Source organism: Siphateles boraxobius, unplaced genomic scaffold (genome assembly GCF_051911475.1).
Source record: "Siphateles boraxobius isolate OS27281-9 unplaced genomic scaffold, OSU_SipBor_1 31, whole genome shotgun sequence".
Taxonomy (NCBI): Eukaryota; Metazoa; Chordata; class Actinopteri; order Cypriniformes; family Leuciscidae; genus Siphateles; species Siphateles boraxobius.
The window spans coordinates 5,193,123-5,213,735 of NW_027508931.1; the positions used below are offsets into that span (position 1 = coordinate 5,193,123).

The window sequence follows — 20,613 nt, forward strand, 5'->3', positions numbered from 1 at the left end:
ATCTCACCTTCCACACGCTGCAGGTTTCCAGTGCCAGAGGATGCAAAGCAGCCCCAGAGCATCAACGAGCCTCCACCATGCTTAACTGTAGGCAGAGGGTTCTTTTCAGCATATGCTTCATTCTTCTTCCTCTAGACATAACGCTGATCCATAGGGCCAGAAAGTTCCAATTTTGTTTCATCGCGCCACAGAACAGAATCCCAAAACTTCTGTGGCTTATCTATATAATTTTTAGCAAATTGGAGAAGACTTTTCTTGTGCTTTTGGGCCAGTAGTGGTGTACGTCTTGGAGTTCTGGCATGTATTTAGCGCCTTACTGTGCAGCTGAAACCTCACTGCCTGTTAACACCAAGTCTTGCTGCAGGTTTTTTGCAGTCACTCGAGGGTTTTGCCCTGTCCAGGTAGTGTAACCACTATTCCTTTAACTTTGAACTTGCGAACTATACTTCCAACGGTGTCTAGAGCATTTAATGCCTTAGCTATCTTTTTCTGTACTGTTCCTTTTTTGCGAAGGGTGGTGATATCTTCTCTCAACTTTTCGGACCATTCTGTTGACTTAGCCATATTTATAACATGTAGTGAAACATGGCACTTAACAAACCTTCAGATATTTCATGTGTTCTAGCAAAACCACACCTGGTGCAACTAATGAAGCCCTTGATTAGTTGTATCAGGTGTGCTTGAGACAACACCTGTTTTGCAGATTTGTACTGTTGTGACGGATTCTATTCAGGGGGTTGAATAATTTTCAGACTGCAGAAGTCATTAAGTTGCATTTTGAGTTGAATTTGGAAAACCATTTGAAACGTTTGTTGTGTTGAGTTATTTAAATTACTTTTGCTTGATTTGTTCATTGCAAACAGCTGAAAGTCTGTACATTTAGACAATGAACCTGATTTGAAATGGTAGTGGAATAATTTTAATTACAACTGAATAAGTATGGCAAGTTATGTACTTGAATACTTAATTGTAGAAGTATTCTTGTATACACTCTTAGAAGAAAAGGTTCTATAGAACCTTAAAGGGTTCTATCAAGCTCTTATAGAACTGTTTAGGTTTTCCCATCATAGGATCATTTTATGGATTTAGCTTCAATAAAATGTTTTAATTCATTTTTGTTTTGATAAAATTTTATGAATTAAACATACTTTATCACTAGAAAAAACTGAAATAAACCATTAAACCTGGAAGTATTATGCAATTATTTAAGACATTTCTCCTTATATATAACTTTTTTTGCATTAAGAGTTCTTTCAAATTGAGTCAAGAACCCTAGGGTTCTATATAGAACCTCTTTAACCTTTGTTCAAAGAGTGTACATGACATATAATTAAGATAAAATCCATGCATGCCCTTGGATGTGCTTTTTAGGGTTTACTACACTATGTGTGAACAAATTATGTTTGTGATTCATTTGTTTGTTATTGGAGTATTGATACACATTTTGTGCTCCTCCCGACAGCCACAAATCAAGTTAAATTACTCCATCAGGAGGGACAGTTAATTGCAAAAATGCATCTAAGTCACAGATGATGGATTTTTGGTGAAAATATCCTCCAGATCATAATAAGTAAACCTTTCTCCTCAATCAAAACACTTAACCTTGAGCCATCTCTCAATCTTCAGACTAGTTTGAAAGACATATAATACCTATCCATTTATAAGAATAATGCCATATATAACTTCTTTTATATGCTTCTTATAGGAAGAATGAGACACACATACACTTTCTCTCATTTTCTCTCCCTGCCTGAACTATCAGAGAAAACGCAGGACAGGCCTACCTGAAGATGGAGTCGATGTGTCTCGGACGTCATGTCTCCTGTCAGACGTGTAAGTTGAGAGACAGGAATGGCATGGCCGGTGAAGCCCCAGTGAGCAGGAGGGGTCATCCTTCAGCTCAAAGACAGGCTGAGAGACAGCCACATGGCACACATCTCCAAATGACAGCCTGTCAGTGGCAGGAGATCCACCATACGGCCCTGTCACCTCTCACCTGACTGAACTCGGCCCACTGTATTCTCACACTGAGGGGAAACTGCGTCACTGTCAAACTAATGGTGGTTAAAGGTGAAAAATTTCCATTTTTGTCATAAGCCCCATCTGTACATTTATATTTTAAGATCAAGACTTAATTATCTATTCAGAGCGGCCTATGACCATGCTGTCACCCAAGAGAGGAAGTTGGATTAGTGGAAATGTGAACATGGTGATTTCTCAGTGATAACTGCCTTAATTAAATGTCTTTGTGAGACCAGGGCATATTGTAACACTATATTGCAACATTAGTGAATATTTCTCAGGCTAGTTTTATTTCATATCTATGGGCAACTTAAAAGTATTGGCTTCCAAAAGTCTATTTAACATTTTCACCATTATTGCTTAGGGGAAAAAAATACCTTTTCACCATCGTGTTGAGCCATTCTCGTTGTGTAATCTTATTGTATCGTTCCGTTCCGATCAATTGGCAAGGTTAAGGCTTTTGTTAGTGGAAATACAACTATTCTTTGCCGAGTTCAAAATAATTCACCCCTATGGGGAAAAGCACTTTATAGTTCAGACGTGTTGACGCTTTGTGATAATGGAACATGTTGCCACACTATGGGGCAAGTTGTCACAATGAGATTATGATATGAGAACATAATTTTTGAGATTTCAGCAAAGCATGAAATGATTATGAAAGACCAAAACAACATGTAAAGATTTGAACACATGTGACAACTTGCTCCAATATAAACATTGTCCTGAGAAAACAGTTCAACCATAAATTACATTACATTACATTTACATTACATTAGATTACAATCATACAGAGCTAAAATGTGCTTTAATGTATCCTAGCGTGATATCATTGTGCTTATTTTTTTAATCCATCAGCTTTAAAAAGAATATGATGTTTTAGCATTGAATTACCCACATTTTATTCTAATACAACATATGAAACCAACAGTTTTGGTTTAAAAAATTCATAATTGGACTTTTCTACACAATTGTTCCTAAAAAAGTTTCATACTGTTGTAAAGGAGGCAAAACTGTGTTCATTTTACAACCTACTGCAGTTACACTGAATTATTGCAGGGATAAGAATAACATCCTGATTGTGTCATTGAGCAACACTTCCTAGGCTTGTAATCTCTCTGCCTGATCAATACTTAGTCAGAATGAATTGCTAAAAGCAGTATTTGCAGATACTTTCTCTAGTTTGCTTTAATCAACATCATCACTTTCGCTCTGTTTTTAACATTCATTATACACCCAGGTACTGCCATCTCCAACGCATTTACCTCACCATCTCTTCAAAACAGATTTGTGAGTCTATCCTAGACAAATAACCGGAGTTGGAGAAGGTGAGCCATGCTGTTTTGACACACTGTTAGAACATGATGTTACAGAACCAGACACCTGACTTAGGAAAAAGGTCATCTGTTCATCATAGATCAAAGTAGAGGACAGCACCTCTCAAAACAGTGGCGGAGAGCGGGCAGGAGGAGATAAAATGAAATCTTCACAACAGAACTGATGGACATGTGGCTCAAATACACCCTCCTGTGAGCTGTAGGGAGGGTGGGTGTCCTGCTGGCAGTTGTCCCTTTTCGTTTCAGATCCTGCTTGACAAGATTGCTCTGAGGTGGGGAAGACCAAAGAGGTCTGGGTAATGACACAGTTGCCTCCTTAATGTTTGCCCTAACATCGCTGCACAAGCACAAAAACAAGAAGACATCTCTGACTAGTTACGGCCTTTTGAGTATTTTAATGTGCTGAACAGAATGAACTGAGCAAAGTAACTGACTTATCTGCAGAAATCAAACAATGAGCAATGAAATAAGATTTGATAAAACATACATTTCCTAAAACCATTACATTTCATAAAAATAACCAGTTCCACTTGATTAAAGTTAGTTTAACCCTTAAATGCATACCTTGGGTTTTTAGTGACCCGGGAAGTCATTCCCTACCCTCACCCTCATTCATTTGTTTAATAGAATACAATAAAAAACTAAATTAAAATTATAAAAGATGTCTGTTTCCCCGTTCATTTAAAAAACAATGTGTCTGATACACAACAATGAAGTGATGTTTCGTTTCACTCATAGTACCACAGGCCGAAAAACAAAAGAATAGGAAGTATCATCAGCAATCTAATTATATGCAATCAAATGGCGCTTTTCCACTACACAGTACCAGCTCGGTTCGGCTCGACTCGACTCGCCTTTGTTTGGTTTTCCACTGTGTAAAAGTTGTACCTGTACCTGCTTTCGGGTACTTTTTTCGTACCACCTCCGGCGAGGTTCTAAGCGAGCTAAGGCGATACTAAAATGTGACGTGAAAACAATGCCGACTGCTGAATGGTCAGAGAGAATCGTCACTATTCACTGCGTCATCATTGCATGCGCCAGATGGAGTATCCAGAATAACCCCGCCTTTTTTAAATAGTTTAGCCAGAGATAGTTACTAAACTTACTACTATTATTATGGCAACTCGGAAGAATACGCCGTGGTCAAACGAGGAGGTGCAGACATTCCTTTGTTTGGTTGCCGAAGAGAGGATCCAGCGAGAGCTTGATGGGGCAACGAGGAACGAAAGTCGTCGCTATGACGACCGGGTACTATTTGTGGCGATACTTTCTGCAATGGAAAACGGAACGAAAAGCGAGCCGAGTCGAGGCGAGCCAAGGCGAGTCGAGTCGAGTCGAGCTGGTACTGGTAATGGAAAAGCGCCAAAATATAGTGTCACTGTCACTTGATGGTGGATCTGTTAAAGAAGCCGTCAGCGATCAAAATATTGATTTAGAAGATGTTGAATATGATAGTTTTGAGAATATATTTGTGATGGCAAATATGAGCCAGATGCTGTATGTTCTGGGAAATGAGCTCTGACGAGGACAGTGATGACGGTATACAACATCTGCTCAAACTGAACCCTTCCAAGCTCCAAAATTTAACAAAATATGCTTTATTTTATTCTTCTGTAATTGTTACTCTAATATCAGTAGAGTTTTATATTATTACGACTGGTAGAGATCCATCCGTGTTAGATAGATCCGGGTCGCTACAGACCCTAATATGTAATAATGATTGGCGCAACATTCATGCATTTAAGGGTTAAATTAACAATTCTGTGTATGGACAGATATATACAGTCTTTATTTCGTTCATTGTGCAACTGTGGTTTGTTTAGTTTAGTTCTCCTGACCCTAGTCAACAAACCCTCTGCATCCCATTCAGTGAGGACCAATACAGGATGTCACTGGCAGACCTTGCCTTGCATTTGATTTATGTTGCTCTAAAAGTAAAAATCAAAGATCCTCTCTAATGCAGCTCGGTGGCAGTGGGATGATATATGATGCAGCAGAGCAGTTAAATGAGAGCACTATATCTCTGCCTGTGTTTTAATGGCACGGTCAGAACTCTGACCCCACATCTGAATGACTTTACAATACTTAAAAAGACATCCTCAGACAGTGCTGATTTGTAAAAGAAAGTCCTCAGGGCAAGCATGTTTTGGCCACGCAGTTTTGATTACACTAGAGACTGTTTTCAGGAAATACAATAGAGACATGCACAACAAACGTCTTTTATTGTTTCTTTTAGTAGAATTTGACCTTAAAAAGAGGCTTAAAATACATTAACATTGAGGCAGAAATGTAGTACATTTTTAATTGTAGCAAATGCTATTTTGTTGCTCATTGTTTGATGCAGTAACGATTCCGATTTATCATTAAAAAAAGTGTGATAAAAACACTATTATGTATTAGGATAATCATTAATCATGTATTATGAAAGTAGGTTGTAGTAGTATTTATTACTTTATGCACAAAACCAGGTCGGTCAATCACAATTTTGGGTAACACTTTATAACTTTCAAATCCTAAATGCTTTACAGGTCAGTTCATGTCTACATTAAATATGAATATCTATGATAATATAAAAAGAGAAAGTTCATGACATATAAAATATCTGTATATACATAAGAGATGCAATAATGGTTGTTATTGTTATTATTGAAAGTTTTGATAAAGAATTTTGAGCATGATATTTAAGGGATTGATAAAATTTAATAAAATTACAGCTGTTCATTGTTTGCTCATGTTACTTCACAGTGCATTAATGTTAACAAATACAACTTTTGATTTTAATAATATATTAGTAAATGTTGAAATGAACTAAAAAAGACTAATAAGTGCCCCAGAAGTGCAGTTCATTATTAGTTCACGTTAACTAGTTAACTAATGAAACCTTATTGTAATATCACTCATTAAATAACTGGAGATTATTTCATAACCTTTACTTTCGCAAATTAGTCTTTGGCTTTTGGCTGCTCTACATCGATAACTGTTAAAAAGCTTTAAACCACAGGCTATATTTCCTTAGTAAATTGCCTGTTTTGACTGGTCTTTTCAATATATGATCTGGTTACAGGCTTGCTAAATAAAACATAATACATTTTACCCATGTGCTTAAGGGCAAGCATTTCTGCTTGCATCTATATTTTTTCCCCCATATTTTTCAATATTTTTTAAAGCATGTCTTATTTACACATCAAACAAATATATTTGACATATATATGACAGTGGTTTCAAACAGCGTCTTTTAATTAATTGTAAACTGACATCAATGTAGAATTGTGACAAATGCACTAACAATTAATGGACGTACATCAACCGTTTATGCTTAAAAACTTTAAAATCTGTAAAAACACTGAACATTGTTTGTTGTTATTATTGTTACAAAAACTATGTTTTCCCCTTGTGGGTGTAGGCTACCCATTAAAGGGTTAAGTTACATCCTCCTTGTCGGTTAATGCACTCTTAAGGAACATATTGGCAGTGTCTCAAAACCCTACGAGCTGACTACCTAGACTGCATTTTTGGGCATGGGATTGTGAGTGGGAGTGACCGGTAGGAGCACAGGAAGCGTTGTTTGTCTGCTATTGTATAATTGTTGGTCAACGCACTACGCACTCATGATGTCTTTGGTCTTCGTCGCGTCTCTCTGATGTTTCACTGTCTCGCGCCGTCAGCGTTGTCGAGTTAAACGTTGTGTAACTTTTATTAACTTTTAATCGCGACAAACCCCTGTGTTCTGTGCCATTTCGCTGCATTATATCTAGCTGGTTTAGACACAACCAAACGTGTGAACGCCCCGTACTTTTCGCTAGTGTATCGGTTGCCGCGGACTTTTGAGTGACGTGACAAACTCGTAGCGATCGGCTAGGCGTTACTGTCCTGCCGTGCAGTTTTCCTCATCACTCCAGCGGACTGGCTTTAAACAAAGACTATCGCTGAACACGGAGCACCTGGGCTTTCTCCTATGCCCAATGTGAAGTGGCGAAGCTGTTGTGACTGTGCAGTACTTTTGTTTAATGGTGACACGTCTGACTGGGAGCATACATAGTAGAAAATCGTTTCAGTTTGCGTATATAAACACACAGTCTGCGCGCAAGTATGCCGCGAAGAAAACAGCAGGCGCCGAAACGAGCGGCAGGTAAGTTCATCTGAATTTCATCTTGTTCATTTCTCCTCCATTATGTACATTTCGTTTTAGTACATTTCATAAGGCACAAAATCAGTGTATTATCGCTTTTATTTTTATTCCTTAGCCAAATTTGAGTCATTCTTTTTTTGTTGTTGTCATGTTATTGTTTCTTTTTTTGTCAAAAGTCAAAGGTACAGTAGGCTACAACGCAGTTGATTCAAAATTACTTACAGCTTTTGAATAATTGACCAGTTTGTAGCATTTTTCATTTTTGTGGGGCTTTAAAACAAAATTGTCTACATAAATGTCTGGATATTGTAAAAAAGAAAGAAAAAAAAAGGCTGCAATTCTTTAAAGACAGAGAAAGAGAGAGAGTAAAAGTAACTCTTTCAGTCATCAAGTAGCATAGTGTTGGCAAAATCCTTTATTAGCTTTTTGTTATTTATTATTTCAAATGGAGCTAAGTAATTTTGTTTTAAAATATTACCAACATTCTGGAAGCCATTTTGTTGTCATGTGACAAGAGAAAAACCCAGAAACCAGAAAAGACCCATTTAGACCCTCCATCTGTAGGCTGTCAAGGTCATTAAGTTGTTGCACAATACCTTGTTGAAAATAAATACATATATATATATATATATATATATATATATATATATATATATATATATATATATATATATATATATTCAAACCAACATAAATACTAATATTCTATTTCAAGAACTTAACACAGGCATTTTAAATTTTAATCCTTTTTTATCAGCTTAGGCATTATTATTTACACCTATCCATTTCAGACTCTTTTAACTTCTTTAGATAGGTGAAAACCACTGAAGCTGCCTTCATGTTAACCAAAACATTATCTGTCTGGTTAATAGAATAGATTATTTGAAAGAGGAGTTCGGGGGTATTTTTATATTTATAGCAGAGCTCTTTGAAACAGATACAAAGCCATTATTATATAGCCTTCACTGTTTGTGTGTGTTTGAGGCAGAGATGATGTGGAGTTTAATGGAGGGGTATGGCTTGCTCTGTTAGACTGGCCTGTCAGAACAGCTTTGTCTCATGTTGGATTTAATTGTTATCCTTGTGACAGCCTCATCCATCAAAGGCTTTAATGGTCAATCAGAGCAAGGCCATGTGAGTGCTCTCCTTCTTTTTCCCATAAGCTTGCCTAGGCTTTTATTTCATCAGTATGCTCCACCAAACTTCACTCATGGACCCTGTGCAGAGTGGTGACCATATTGGTTTACAAGTGTGAGTTTATGGTTTACAGGTATGAACATATTTAGTGAAGTGCTATTTACTTTCAACCTGATGATGACCGAATTCTTGATTCTGATGCATTGTTTTTCTCTGTACAGGACGTACAGCTCAATAGCCGATCTTGTAGGCGAAGTCTTAATGAGAGATTTAGAGCAATGTACTCTTTCCCCATCTCTCTCTTGCCTTAAAGGTTTGCAGTGCTCTGTAAAAAGAAACATTTTGCTTTGCTTAGCACACTTAATTAGCTGTAAACTTGATGGATTCCTGACATGTGATTGGAGATGACAAGGTATGCGTCTGTCACCAAGTCATATTAGGTTTGTGCTCCCCTGATGTAATCAAGTTGATATTAGCCACTCTTGCTCGCCTTTCCTATTGCCATAACACAATTTAGCACCTTTACGTGACAAATAAGCTTTTTGGTGCCTTTCTTGAATTTAGATGATTCTGAACTGTTATGAGGAGACAAACATGTGGAACCACCTACAGTCCTTCTGAAATGGATGTTTTCATCTGTCTGTTAGGCTTTGAGCCATATTTGGAACGGCAGATTAGACATCAAATCTATTTTGAGAGTTGTACTTTGTTTCAACTTTGTTAGTTAGATCTCTCTCCGTCTGTGTGTGGGTTGATAATGTGAGTTAATCGGACACGCCTCTGCAAATCCCAAGGGCCACCCTGGCCAAAAATCTTCTCGGTTCTCAGGCTCTGTTGGGCCCGACTCCAGGCCCTGCCTTCTCCCTCTTTCTAAGGGTAAAATCAGTCGCTGTCAGATCTAAGGTGCAAGGCAGGTCATCTGGACAAGCGGCCATCAGTCATGCGTGGATGTGACGCAGGAGCTGGGCTTGATGGTGGCGGTGATGAAAGGGCAGGAAACCATAGAGGCCCACTATTCCCTAATCCAAACCAGTGTCAACATACCTCTCCAGCCAGGCATGCCTGTAATCACTGCCAACAGCTTCAAAACTGCTAGAACCCTATTGATTTACACATGGCTGAGACAAAAGATTAAAGTAATCATACACATTCTTGCATACACATTTAACACATGCACACAGATGGTGTGTTCATAAGTTTAATGTGTTCATAACTGTTATTTATGTGAATGGCAACATTTTGTTTTACTTAGTGAATGTTCTGTTTAATCCTTAAAATCCTTTAAGCCAAACTTAGTAAGTCATAGCTGACTGAATAAGTAGATGCCTTTTACTAGAGAGTATAAGAGGGGTATAATGCGGTACTATAAGAGCCGGTCCATGATAATTAAAAGGAAAAATCTAGTTTAAAACACGTCAGGTTCATCGAAATAACTATACTAAACTGTATAGATATTTTTGAAATAATTGTATGGTTATAATAGTGTTTTACTGTTTTTTGTTTACAAATACTATGAATTATTAATTTATAAATAATTTTGGGGAGTCACAGCACACAAACTAACTTTGCTTTGTCATAAAAAAAATCTAATTGTGTTATTTGCAGAGACTTATTGACACAGTCATGAAGGTCTGCAGGGATCCTCTCTATTACATCATTTCCTGTTTGATGTTATTTTAAAGCTGCAAAGATTTTGCAGATAAAAGTGTTTTTTTTTTTAAGTGAAGCAAATTATTTTTATTGTCTTAGAAATAATAGTAAATATGCCCCCAAAAAAAATCTTAAGATATCTGAACAGTATTTTTCACCTTATGCCCCGAGGCAAAAACATTACAATTCTTTTTTTTTTTAACAGGAATTTAAATCATGCTTATTGTAGAAGAGGTGTACAATATTTAAGTCATAGTATGTATTGATTGTATTTTATTAAATAAATTTAAATAGGACAAAATATGAGCATCACATTATTGACCTGCTATCTATCCAAACTCTCAATTGAACTAGCACTCTAAACTTGTAAACTTATATGAATGTTACTTTGCTGTGTTGACAATGAAGATATCAATCTTCCGTTAAGAAGACAAGAATCCATCTCTTTTTTTCTCATGGGAGGTGGCTTTTAGCTTGTGGTCCATTTTAGAAAAATGAGTCAGTCTGGTCCTCAGGGGTCCAGAAACCAAACCCTGGTGGAGAAGATCAGCACAATGCCAAACCGTCAATTACCCTTTCAACAGAGCCGTTAATCACGCTGCCACCCTTTACTTCTGGCATCCTGACACATGTCATCTATCACCCAGGCTTTCCGAGACACTGAGGGAGGGAAGAAAGGAGAAATATTGTTGAGAATTGGACAGAAAAGGCTGGGGAGAAAGTTAGGAAGTGAAAGATATAGGGCAAATGTTTAAAAGCGAAACGGAGACGGTGCTGTATAGTAGTTAGTCTAATTGTAGTTAGACTAAAAGAAATTGACACAGGCAAGAAAATTCAATAAATTGTCACACTGCTGAGTTAAGCTGTGAAGGCATTAAGTCATTGAAAGCCTTCTTTGGGTAGAGAACTCAACCGATGACAGACTAAGATATGTGGTAACACTTTATTTCGATAGTCCACTTTACACATTCTACTAACTATAAGTAACTTTGCAAATGGGGGTGCGCCGATCCGATACTCAGTATCGGTATTGCTCCGATACTAGCAATATTTGCCGGATCGGGTATCGCCAGACGAGACCATCCAAATCCGAACCGATATTGTATAGCCTACGTATGTTATTGTTACACAACACAAAAGGCACAAAAACATTATAAAGCACTATAATGTTTTCGTGCACTGTATTCCAAGATTTCTGAAGCCATTACATATAGTTTTAATGTGAGGTAACGTTACAGATTTAAATCGTTAAATTAATCTTCACCTAAGTGCTTCCCTCCGCTGCGGCCGTCAGTCATTCTCAGCACTCGAACAGCGCGTCGCGCTCGGGTAAAACAGTCAACACGATGAAACTCTCTCCAAGATGAGTCAATGTTCCTATTATTATACTGTAGATATGTAGATAAAGGTCTATGGTTCGCATAAAAGGACTTTAACGTGCTGGAGTTTCACATGTTACTTTCAGACGGGTGTCTGTTGGATCACAACACAACTCCTCAGTGATCACAACACTGGAGTAGAGAGCGATATAATTGCTCTTCACACGCACATTAACTGAAATTTAAAACAAACTGTTAAAAGGCTCAAACTAATGAATAAATAAAGAAATATATGTATATCTTACTTTTGTGCTTTGAACTTCTCAATAGGACGCGCTGCGCGCCGTGACTCCATGTTGCTTCGAGCGCATCATTCTGCGCACGGGATGCGCATAAGGTTTCGAGCCGCTCACAATTGGAGCCTTTCATATTACAATACTTTTGCGCAATGGCAGTTTATTGATAGCCTTAGTTGTTCTGTCCAGTCTATGCATCATATGTTGCTGCTTCATTAAAAAGTTGTGCTTAAAATTTTAAAATAAATGTATTTTAATTATATAGTATATATTTTGTCTGTATTGTTTTACAAAGTAAGGAAAATAATGTTTAAGTCAAGCTTTGATGCCTTTAACAAAAGAATAATCCCAGTCTCTTCCCCACAGTGAGGCATACAGATACAGTTTATTAGGTAATATGGCACTGTTTTTTTAATTATTATTTTAGTATTGGATCGGATCGGTATCGGGCAATACTGAGTCCCAGGTATCGGTATCGGAGGCAAAAAAAGCAGATCGTGCCACCCCTACTTTGCAACTACATGTCAACTAACTCTCCTTAGAGTATTAGTAGACTGTCTGCTTAATATCTAACACTTTATTTTGTCGGTCCCCCAACAGACATTCTACTGACTATAAGTAACTTGGCAACTACAAGTCAACTTATTCTACTAACATGAACCCTAACACCTAACCATAACCTAACAGTCTATTGACAGTCTACTACAGTCTACTAATACTTTATGAGAGTTAGTTGACATGTTGTTGCAAAGTTACTTATAGTTAGTAGTAGAATGTCTAAAGTTGACTATCGAAATAAAGTGGAACCAGATAGGTTACATGTTGAGCAAGTAAAACGACAAATGAGTTCTTATTTAGCTAAATGCATGATCATTTCTACTTAAGCAAAAGGTGGGAATGTCTTTCACTGCACATTTCAAAATTTTCACCTACCAAACCACGTTTTGAAACAATCAATCAGTCCGTCAATCACCAACTTCTTGCTTCTCAAGAATACACGTTTGCGTGTGCGTTCATCTTCGTCTGTGGGTATTCAAGTACGTGGACATTTGTACGTGTTCACGACTGCGCATTCCCGTCCAAGCTAAAAATGACACGCATCACTCAAGCACAGCTGGCCTGTAAATGAACTCTAGCGTTCTCTTCTACAGCTCTAGCCCTGCTCCATGATGGATGCTCCTTTAAAGAAAGAGATTAATGAGAGGTAGGCGACTTAGAGGACCATTTATCACAGTGAATATTATTTAGACGGCTATGTAAGCCTGTAACCTGAGAGTTAGAGAGGCATAGACAGAGAACGGGGTCTTAGATGTCCTCTTTATGATGGATAGCTTTGCTTTCTTTCTGTGTTTGTTAAGAGACACCAGCTGTACACCGGGTGGTCATTGCCGGATAAGATTGGGAGTTTGGTATTGCATTCCCAACGAACCCTTCTAATCGGAAGCTCATTAAAGAGGGTAACTCCGGGACAAAGCCTCCCTTGAAAGGTTGGTGGGTGGGTGAAAGTCTGTTTTTTATTTTATTTTATTTTTTATGTTGGTTTTTGCCCCCACCCTCCCCCACCTTGTCCCTGCAGAGTAGAAATATGAGTGCCATCCATCTCACTGAGTTCTTTGATGCTGGGCCATCATCTTAGCAGCTGCTGGCTTAGATACACATAGAATTGTTGCCAATCACTCTTGGCAGCTGAGACGCATCAGACACACTGTTGTCAAGGGGGAAAAGGAATCAAAGGCACACAGAGTGATAATTAGAGAGATATCTCCCCTGAAAGGATGTTTATGGTCAGTAGAATTCCAGTCAGCAGAGACTGTTTGCCTTCCCGCGTTTACAGTAAATGGTCAGTTTGTAGTTTCTCCAGCAGAGAAAGAGAAACACTACAGAAAGGGTAAGACCCAGGGCACCGATATAAGCCAACAGTGTTTTTGTTGTAGTTTAAACATTAACACAGTCCTTTGCTTCGATTTCAGCAAAGAACACTATTTTTGGCATGGGGCCATCTCAACATGTTGCCTGAACGCTGCTTTATTTTGATCAAAGTGTCATGTGTTGCACATTAGCATGGCCTGAAGCAAGAACAATTCTCACAGTTAGCCTCAATCTGTATCGTACTGTGAGGTTGCAAGAGAGTCATGTGAGCTCTGAGGATGAAGTATTTACTGACAGAAAGCTTTGTTTATGTCGAGCACCCATTCAAATGCATATCATAATCATCTTATTGGGTATTATTGCAAAGTTAACTAAAAAGACCTATGTAAGAACTAATCTATGGCATTAAATTATTTCCTCTGATTTTTACTTCATGTAAAAATTTTATCATCTAGAGAATCACAAAGTGCAAAGCAGTTGTGAGTAGATGCGCACTCACAAAAATGCTTACTTTTAATTGTAATCATGTGTCTGACCTCTGTACTGTCTTAGAGTAATCAATAATGCATGCACGTTAAATAAATAATGTTATGTATAGTACTTGATGTTCCAATTTAAATGTCTTATGTGCTGTTTCTGTCTGTAGGGTGGAGGGGGTTAATGACTGGTCATATGGAGACAAATGTAATAGTTACATAAATCAAACAGGGCGAGTGCCACTAAAGTCTCCTGGATTTTTGTCCTGCTAGAGCTCATTGCACACATCACATTTTATTAGCTTAATAAATCACCCAGCCTGTCAATCAAGCCTTTTGAGAATAATTGGTTATGGTAGGTGCCTCCTGAGATGGATTATAAATCATTCGAGGTTAAAGATTGTGTTCAAATTTAGTGGGCTTTGGTTTTGACACACACACACACACACACACACGCATTAGTGAAAGTTTATGGTTTTTCTTAGGATGAACGTGTTCTGAACTTCTCCACCCCCTATGAGTTTTATGAGAACAGACTTGAATATATCTGTACAATATCTGTACCTGTTAAAGTTGACTTATTCTGATTCTGTTATATTTTACCTGCTTTAATAACCCCCCCTCCCCTCCAAAAAAGTTACAGTCTTGTAGTCTTCGGCATTTGTACAAGAAAAAAGCAATTTGCCATTGTGAACCCTCAGTGTGTCACTGTAATTGTCTCAGGGATATGAGAGGGCAGGAAAATGATCATGTCATTGTAGTTACACCTGGTTCACCCTTTTTTCGAACTGCTTTGGAGTTCATGCCAAATCAGGCCTTTCAAGTGACATCTTTTGATCAAGGCTGTCGGGCACGATCAGAGGAGATTGGCAAGTAATGGATACCTAGTGACAATCCAAATCTACAGAGGGGATAAGACTGGCCTGCACCTGCCAGTTATCCTTTAGAGCCCCCATCCTGCAGGCCGCCTGGCTGACAGCCAGTGAGAGGCTAAATGAGAGAAGCGTGGGCTTGTGAGATTGTGTATTATCATTTGAAATGAGAGCTATTTGTGCTTTAACACTCTTGTCAAGACTGTGGTGGATCTTGTAAGAGAAAGGAAGTGAGACCGTTAGTGTGGCACAATGCACTTGAATCACACATGCAGCAGCACACCATGTTAGCTTGTAATTCAAGGCCTGCTGTATTTCCAAACATCTGACATGTCAAGCATTTTCCTTTTGACATGAGCAACATAATCACAAATGCGCACACAAACAAGAGTGAATAGGGTGGAACAGAGACGAGACGAGGGGGGGGGGGTTGGTATGGCTTTCAAGAGGGCATTTGTTCCACTTAAGGAGTCAGAGTGACAGTGTCAAACTAGCAGGGGACAGGCTGTCAGGAGACGGGATCATCAGTCCCGAAGGATGGTTGTGGATGGGCTCTTTTGAGGGTGTGAGGGCAGCTGGCAGGGAGAAGGGCGACCGTGTCCCCTTGGATCTGTCATCTTGAGGTGCTCGAGCAGACACCTTTCTCGCAACATGTCACCTGTCCAAGGTGAACAGTCGTCAGGTGGGATTCAAAGTGACAGGTGGCTTATGTGCCGCCATCTTATGTCATTCCCCTTAACCTCTCAATCTATCTGTCCACCTTTTCCCTCTATCTATTTGTCTCTTCATATGTGCACAGGTGTGTGGACGTGGGCCAAATGGTAGCAGGTGCAACCTCTTGTAAATAGCCTGATTATATGCTCAACATTTAGATTAAAAAAAAGCTTTGATGTTCACTTGACTAGACTAGGCCAGACTATTTCAAAATCTTAGTTCTAGAAGAAAGTTATTTCTCAGTCCTCCGTTATTTGTTTGTGGATGCACTAGTGCTTATGTGCCATTCAGAATTGAATTCAATTCCTGAATTTGATTTGCATTTGAATTGAGATAGACAACAGTATACAGAATTGTAACCTGAATGTAAGACTTTGATATTTGTGGGCCAGGGTGGAAGAACACCTCTATTGAACTTCTTTAAATTGGAATTTCAGAAAGAGGAATTTGCTGAATTGCAATTTAAATTCAACTTCATGTGGGGTGTGGCCCATACACTTCATTCATAGAAGAATGTCATTAGGCTAAATTTTTGTTTACCTTTCAGTGCTACTTATGTGGCATTTACTTATTTATTTTTTTCTCTCCCCCCAACCCTTCTAGCTTATGATTCAGAGAATGTTAAGGAGACCCCCATAGAGACTGAAGATACTGGAAGTGATTGCTCAGTGGCCAAGGAGACACCACAGGACGAAAATTATTTGCGAGAAGACTTAAAAACACCAATGGATGAACAAGATTCCCCTGCTGCTGAGCTATCAGGTCATGATGTTGACAGTGAATCTCACATAAGTGAATCTAGTGACCCCACATCCGATACAGAGAGCACCCGAAACAAAAAAGAGGAGGCCACAAGAGACTTTCTAAAAGACAGTTCTGAACACTCTGTATGTATTACAGACAGTCTAGATCAGATGAAGGCTATTTACAAAAGCTTCCTCAATAATCCCTACTGGTCCTTTTTGAACTTGAATTCCTCTCAACCGTATCCAGATGAACAGGCAGCCAGTAGCAGCGGTAGCAGTAGCAGCGACAGCAGTCCTGGACGCAACTGCTACGATTGGCATCAGTCTGCTATCGCAAAGACATTCCAACAGGTCTCTCAAAAACAACCTATTGCACTTGAACCAAGTATTTTCTCCACTGTTCAGCTCTACCGCCAAAGCACTAAACTTTACGGATCTATCTTTACAGGTGCTAGCAAGTTCCACTGCAAAAGCTGCAGTGCAGCATATGACACGCTGCTTGATCTCACTGTTCACATGAATGAAACAGACCACTACCGTGATGACAACCTCGAAAGTGCTAGCAAGGGTGCCAAGTCATGGTCCAAGCCACGTAAGCGCTCAATTTTGGAGATGGAAGGAAAGGAAGATGCCCAGAAAGTCCTACGCTGTATGTACTGTGGACACTCTTTTGAATCTTTGCAAGACCTCAGCGTGCACATGATAAAGACTAAGCATTACCAAAAGGTTCCTCTGAGAGAGCCAAGAACAGCAATTGCTGCTAAAGTTGTGTCTTCATTCAGGAAGAGGGTTCCAATGGAGTTGAATGTTGCAAAATCTTTGCAAACAACGGAGCAGACAAAAAGTACTAATGATGGGCAGGCCAGTGATATTTTTCAGATGTATTCTGAACAAACCAACAATAAAGACTTTAATGATCAGAAGACGACAAGCCGTGATATACAGTTCAAGTCTCAGAATCTTAAATGTATGGAGTGTGGTATTTTGCATGACTCTATTCAGCACTTGAGTGCTCATATGGTGTTGACCGGCCACTTTGTAAAAGTTACACAATCTTTGCAAAAAACAGACAAGCCTCATCATAAAAGTAAGTCTGAGAAGTCTCAGTCAGGTACAACATGTTCTTCCCCTCTCTCAGCCACAGGAATCTTGGAGTCATCATCCATCACATCTTTAGCAACTGGGGACAACAAGAACAAGACACAAGAAATTACTTCTCAGAAAGACAGTGAATGCAAGGAGTCTGCAAATGTAAATGATGTTAAGCAGAAATTCAGCACATTAACAAAGTCTGATTACCTTACTGAAGATGATCTGAAAGAGAGTCCTAAAATGGATTTTGATATTCTAAAATCACTGGAGAATACAGTTACATCTGCCATTAACAAAGCACAGAGGGGTGCCCCAAGCTGGGGCGGTTACCAGAGCATTCATGCAGCTTATCAGTTACAAAACCATCTGAAACCTGCTCTGCACAACTCAGGCTATAGTTCTTCTTTAAAACAATCAAACAGTAGTCAGGAAGTCCAGTCTTTAGACAAAAGTCATTTGATTCCTCCATGCACTCCACCAAGAGCTTCAACCACAGTTAATCTCCATGAGGTGGACAAACTGGAAAACAAAGTAACCGTAACAGTTACTGAAGTAGACAGACAATTTAATGACTTGAATGGGCAGGGATCACCACATCAGCAGCTGCTGAATCTTAAAGGGAAAGCACTAGTGTCAAAATCTCCAAGCCTGGATAACATGATTACATATATGAGCAAAATCACTGAGGGTAACACAAACGAAAGAGAAATTCAGAAGCACACGCAAAACTTCAGAACCCACACCACCTCCACTTCAGATCTGTATGATGACACTGGTCTATTATCTACACACCCTGAGCCAAAACAACCCTCTGTCAGTCCTCTAAGTGCCCTTCAGTCTGTTATGAACCTTCATCTGGGTAAAGCTGCCAAACCGCTAAGGCCTGTCCAGGACCCTATGAGTATGCTTCTCAGGATGAGCAACAGCATGGCAGAAAGGGCCGCTCTCGCGGCTCCATCTGGACACTCGACGAAACTTAGCCAGTCACATTCGGACTGCCATGAAATTAGCAGAGACCAACCGATAGACTTGTCCAAAGGCAAAAGCGAACAGTGTCTCGGAGCTGCCGCTCTCCCAGGCAAAGCTGTGAGTTCCTCTGTGCCTGGTGCATCTGTGAGTGAATCAACTAGTTCAAAAATCTTCACACCAGTGAGTCCTTTGCGTGAAAATGCCCTCTCTGACATATCAGACATGCTGCGAAATCTCTCAGACTCTCGAGTTTTGAAACCCCCAACACTTTTATGTAGGCCAGAGCAGTCAGAAATCGAAGGATCTCATACATCAGATGAGGCAGAGGATACTTCAGTGGTGCACAAACGTAAAGGTAGGCAGTCACACTGGAAACCCCAGCACTTGCTGATTTTGCAGGCTCAGTTCACGTCCTGCCTCAGGCAGACAGCTGATGGAAAGTATGTGATATCAGACTTGAGCTCCCAGGAAAGGATGGTCATATCACAAATAACAGGTCTATCTATGACAACCATCAGCCACTGGCTGGCCAATGTGAAATACCAGCTCAGACGAACAGGCAGAACAAAGTTCATAAAGAACGTTGACTCAGGACAGCCAGTTTTCTACTGTAGCGAATGTGCAACACAGTTCCAAGCTCGTTCTACTTACATCTGTCACCTTGAGTCACACCTTGGGTTTAAAATGAAAGATTTGGCTAAACTTTCTTCTAAGGATTTCAACCGGAAGATTACGAAGCATTCTAAAAGCAATTCCTTAAAAACTGTGCTTCCAGCTGTATCGCCAGCTAGAGGATGTCAGGAGCAACTGCTACCAGTGCCAGTGCTGTAACATACAAACTAACTACATAATCGTACAGTTAACATTGTATGCTAGGATATTTATTGTACTCCAAGTTGAGAAAAGACAATAGGATCATAGTGTGACGATTCATTCACAGTTACTCACATATTGTTGCATTAATATACATAAATTGGCCTTGTAGGCTAAGCTTTTCTCATCTTTGGTGTTGTCGGAATTAAGCATTAAAAGTTCTAAGGTGGCTAACGCAAGCTTTACCAAATAGATACTCTGTATAAGGAATCTATTATATGTAAACGTGTCTTAAAATTATGAACATTCTAAAATAATCATGAACATTTTGGGGGGAGATGTTTCTGATCTAATGAGAAAAGAATGTAAATATGTACATAGACAAACTATGTTATGCATATTTTCCAAAATATGGCTTGCTTTCATTATTGCCTGTGCTACTGCTTGGTTTGTTTGTGCATAAGGAATCTGATTTATTGAAATGTATAACTAAAGAACTGTATATAAAGTGTTATAAAAGACTTGGTCTTAAACCTTTTTGTTGTTGATATAAATTGCCATGACTTGCTTTTTTTACAGATGCGTTTTCACTTCTGTATCACTTCTTAATTTTATTCTAGCCAGATTTGTTAATCAGTCTATTTAACCAGACATTTGTGACTGTTTTTATTTACACAATTTTTGTTGAATGTTAATACATTGAATGAAGCATGCCATCCATATATGTAAAATGTAAAAAACTGCAATCTTTTTATAGAAAAAAAAAACAATTTGAAGAACTAAACCCTGTTTGTCTTTTTCTCAAATACTTGATTCTCTTTCATACATGCAATTCACATTTTTATTCTGTTTATTTTTTTACTGATTAATTGGCACCAGTTTAACCTGATTTCAGTATTCAGTATATTTAAATCCCATTGTTTAATTAGTCATCCGAGAGTTCAAAACACTCAGTTTTCACACTCAATGATCTTATGTGCGACCAGTCATTGGATCAAGGTTTTTTTCATAATTTGAAATCTCATGATTGTGCTGCAATTACTTCATCTTTAGTGCGGATCTTTTAAAACATACCATGCCAAGTTTAAACATCTACTCTGATATCTGTACTCTTTGTAATGTTAGCTTGTTTCCCATTTACTATTGACAGATAGAATTGAATTGATATTGTTGTG

The 20,613-nt window shown here is 38.8% G+C and overlaps 1 protein-coding gene and 1 long non-coding RNA gene across 2 annotated transcripts; one reads left to right on the forward strand and one right to left on the reverse strand.

Annotated features, from left to right (window-relative positions):
• Positions 1-6,762: 6,762 nt before the first annotated feature.
• On the forward strand, positions 6,763-20,222 carry tshz3a (teashirt zinc finger homeobox 3a). Its single transcript, XM_077193510.1, has 2 exons — positions 6,763-7,485; positions 16,422-20,222. The coding sequence occupies exons 1-2, from the start codon at positions 7,446-7,448 to the stop codon at positions 19,454-19,456; spliced, it is 3,075 nt and encodes a 1,024-aa protein (XP_077049625.1). The 5' UTR covers positions 6,763-7,445; the 3' UTR covers positions 19,457-20,222.
• On the reverse strand, positions 9,807-12,934 carry LOC143696807 (uncharacterized). The gene is made up of 2 exons (XR_013186063.1): positions 12,821-12,934; positions 9,807-10,932 (listed from the first exon to the last, which is right to left on the reverse strand). It is a non-coding gene; the product is annotated as an uncharacterized LOC143696807 (long non-coding RNA).
• Positions 20,223-20,613: the final 391 nt, after the last annotated feature.